Source organism: Topomyia yanbarensis, chromosome 2, assembly GCF_030247195.1.
Source record: "Topomyia yanbarensis strain Yona2022 chromosome 2, ASM3024719v1, whole genome shotgun sequence".
Classification (NCBI taxonomy): Eukaryota; Metazoa; Arthropoda; class Insecta; order Diptera; family Culicidae; genus Topomyia; species Topomyia yanbarensis.
The window spans coordinates 17,948,102-17,951,858 of NC_080671.1; the positions used below are offsets into that span (position 1 = coordinate 17,948,102).

Genomic DNA, 3,757 nt, shown 5'->3' on the forward strand with positions numbered 1-3,757 from the left:
GCGAGTTCCCCGGGGGTATCAAGATTCAAGATCCGGCATAGGAAATCAATATGGTGAAAGCTACTTTGATTGCTCATTAGTGATCTGAACTCGCAAATCCAAGTAATGTTGAACCTATTTGAATATGTATTACATCATTCAGACACCATGATGTAACCAGTTTATATAAGGGAATTTGCTGTGTGACCGTACTCTTCAATCCGTAACTTCGGAATCGGAAGTCGGATCAACTAAAATTCAAAAGCAGCTGATAGAAGCGTTATACCTTTCATTTGAAATAAAGTTTGTGCAAATCGGTGCAGCCATCTCTGAAAAACATTGGTGAGATTGTTTGACACACACATTCCTACTTACACATACAGACTTTTTACGATCTCGACGAACTGAGTCGACTGGTATAAGAGACTCGGCCCTCCAGGCCTCGGTTGAAAAGTCGAAATTCCGACAGATTGCATTGAATTGTACATTGCTCAATGAGCCTCTTTCATCTTCCTGAGTTAATGACATTATTCGAGTGCGTCTATCGAAATTTGTAACAACAATTCGTAATAGAAGAGATAATTTTGTTTATTATAGAACGCTCTTATATAAGAGTTAAAGCAAATACAAATATGTATTAATTATTATATGTAATAATTTGTATTTGGTTAAAGTTTGTTTTGCCTTTCTCATATAAAAAGATTATGCTATTGCTCCAAAAGCCGATCTTCTAACCGAGGCCCGGACGGCCGAGTCTCATATGCCATATTGTCATTAGACTCGCCGAGATGGAAAAATGTCTGTGCGTGTCTGTGTATGTATGTGTGTATTAACAAAATGTCCACAGCTGTTTCTCGGAGATGGCTGAACCGATTTTTACAAACTAAGATTGAAATGAAAGGTAAAATATTGCCATCGGCTGCTATGGAGTTTTATTTTGATCCGACATCTGGTTTTGGAGTTATGAGCTGAAGAGCACGGTTACCTAGAAAATCTTGTCCACATCGGTTTCTCAGAATTTTGTGTGGAATTCGAGTTCCTGAATTAGGGTGATGAGTACGATCAAGCACAAAATCCCGAATTCATACGCATACTGCGATGAATGTATAAAAGTGAAATTTTTTCTATTGTTTGGATTTATGGTTCTACGTCACTAACAGTCATTCAAAGTCTCTTTGGTCACATTGGCCACCATTGACGGTTCCGAAAGCCCCACCGGAAGCATCCAAATTTAGAATAACAATTGCACCAGTTTCTCGGAGATGGCTTGACCGATTGAACCAAACGTGATCTCAAATTAAAGATTTTACAACCCCATAGACTGCTATCAAACTTCACTCCAATCCGACTTACGGTTTCGGAGTTGTGGCGTTGTGGCGTGAGGTCACATAGAAAATTCCAATTCAAACCGATTCCGCGATGAATGCACAAAAGTAAAAATTTCGCTAAAATGTGTGTCAAACAACTTGCATTTTCAGTTATAGGTCACTGACGACCAACCGGAGTCTCGTTGATCACATTGACCATCATAGTTCCGGCAGTGCCCCGGAAAAGTGGCCACCTATCAAAATTAACAAACAAATCAGTATATCGCGGATGGTTTTGCCTATTTTCACAAACTTAGTCCCAAATGAAAGGTACATTATCCCCATAAATGTCTATAAAATTTCATATGGAGTGCTTACATGGTTCCGAAAATATAGACTGAACCGTCCAGTCACTTATGAAATCCCCGAAATCATGAAATTTCAAAAATCGAATTCGTATTTTTGATTCCAAATATCTTTAAAATGCATGAAACGAGATTTTGGGCCCTATTCTCACAGTCACGTCACCTAGTGACTAGAAGAAAGTTTCCTTCTAATCGGTAATTAAAATAGGTTTTTTATAGAAAGGTCTTATACAAAAGTGTTTTCAATTCGTTAAAACTATACGGTTTAAAGAATGTTTTATGGTAGCATTCTCAAGAGACAACACACAACAACAAGAATACGATAAAACAATACAGAGAACATACCATTTGCGCCAATTTATTCTAATACCTGTTTTTTGTAAAAATCAGTGATAAAACCACATTGACTTAGTCATGCCTTGCTACAACTTTCAATAAACTTGAATAAAAAGAATTAGAATTTGGATTATTATTTGCGTATGTATCCTCTGGTAATCATCACGTTCAAAATACGCGTTAACAGAAAAAAAATCATTTGTGAACCTCTCCTTTTCCAACACACAAATTAACGATACAAACATATATATTTAGCAAAATAAAAACCTTCATTACAAAAATTTACTCATAGTAGCTCAAAATCTCTCAAGCGCCCAATCGCCATTTCAATTTCCCCGTACAGTTTCATCCTGATTTCCGTTTTGTTCTGAGCAAACGAGTCCGTCTTCAATATTTTAAGGTTCTCGATCCGATGGTTCTGTTTCGATCCATCGCCGCTGGGATGCAGCGGAACAGCATTTTCCAGTTGCTGCTCCGATTCGAACTGGTTGATGGTCTGATCGATGAGACTGACTACGTTGGATTTCAGCTGGCAAAGCTTTTCGGCCACTTCCTGGCAAGTCTTGATATCGATACTTTCGTTTGATTTTACTGCCAAAGTGGCAGATGATTTACCCGGCTCCGGTTCAGGGAACTCGCCGATTGAGGCCTTATTTTCCGGGGATCGCTTTTTGGGGATGGGCAATTCAATCACCGTTTCTTTGCTCTCGACCATATCCTCCAGAGTGTATATTTGTTCAATCTTCGGGTCTTCCATCGGCGCAGATTCAATCACCTTTTCTTCGGTTCCAATTTCTTTCTTGGGTTGAAAAGCCGAGCTCATCATCGTCTTTTTGAACTCGTTCGCGCATTGTTCCAAACAAGATTGTCGACTCTTGTCGAAATGCCTCCTATTTTCGGAACTCAGGTCGTTCACGTTAGCATCGGCACTTGGAGGTCGGTTTTTCATCAAGTTTCCCGTGTAAACAGTCTGAGTGGTTCCGGCATTAGTCGATCTGTTGTACGCCGATCTTAGGGGAGCTGTCGCTCGCTCACTCGCTGCGGGTCTTTTAAGGTCCTAAAGAAATGGATCGATCGATCTTAGAAATTCATTTTGCCAATGATGCACAAATTACCTGTCTCGTTAACGGTTTGTTGTATTCGGCGCGAGGAATTGAATATTCCTTCCCCTTGTATTCAAACTGGACGAAGTCGTCTTTCGGCTTGTGAACCCACATATTTGCTCCTCGGTTCATGTTCTGCACCGCAGGTATTCTTCTGGAATGAAAAAAATTGACGTTCAGGAAGAAGTCGACGCATACTATGATTCGAATACTTTGATCGCACGAGAAACGGGCTTTTCCATTGTAAAGATATTCAAGAAACTAGCTAGACGAAAAAGCATAAAAATCAACAATTGAAATTTGTGTTAAACCGAAACTATCGGGTTGGTATAGCTTTCGATTGGGTACTCGGATATCGGCAAAACTGAAATACTCATGACTATGGTATTTTCTAACCGATCTAGATACTTTAGAGTGTTTTGAATTCAGTTACTCAGCCACTTTTCGTAACTTGTCAACACACAGTAGTTACGTTTATCTGGTTCCTGCAAATGCAAATTTTAGGGGCATGTTCTGATACTGACAGTATTCGTGAATTTCTATAGACTCCTAGCAACAAGGATGTAGTAAATCTTGTAACTGCCTCAGAAGATTGCTGTTCATCGGTATGAACCCATCCGACTCTTGTGGGACCAACGAAACTGTTTTTTTATTTGTCTTTGGTTTC

The 3,757-nt window shown here is 39.4% G+C and overlaps 1 protein-coding gene across 1 annotated transcript; it reads right to left on the minus strand.

Annotated features, from left to right (window-relative positions):
* Positions 1 to 2,216: 2,216 nt before the first annotated feature.
* LOC131682292 (uncharacterized) lies at positions 2,217 to 3,277 on the minus strand. The gene is made up of 2 exons (XM_058963675.1): positions 3,103 to 3,277; positions 2,217 to 3,044 (listed from the first exon to the last, which is right to left on the minus strand). Exons 1-2 carry the CDS (start codon positions 3,220 to 3,222, stop codon positions 2,274 to 2,276), a joined length of 891 nt encoding a protein of 296 aa, XP_058819658.1. The 5' UTR covers positions 3,223 to 3,277; the 3' UTR covers positions 2,217 to 2,273.
* Between the last annotated feature and the right edge of the window lie 480 nt (positions 3,278 to 3,757).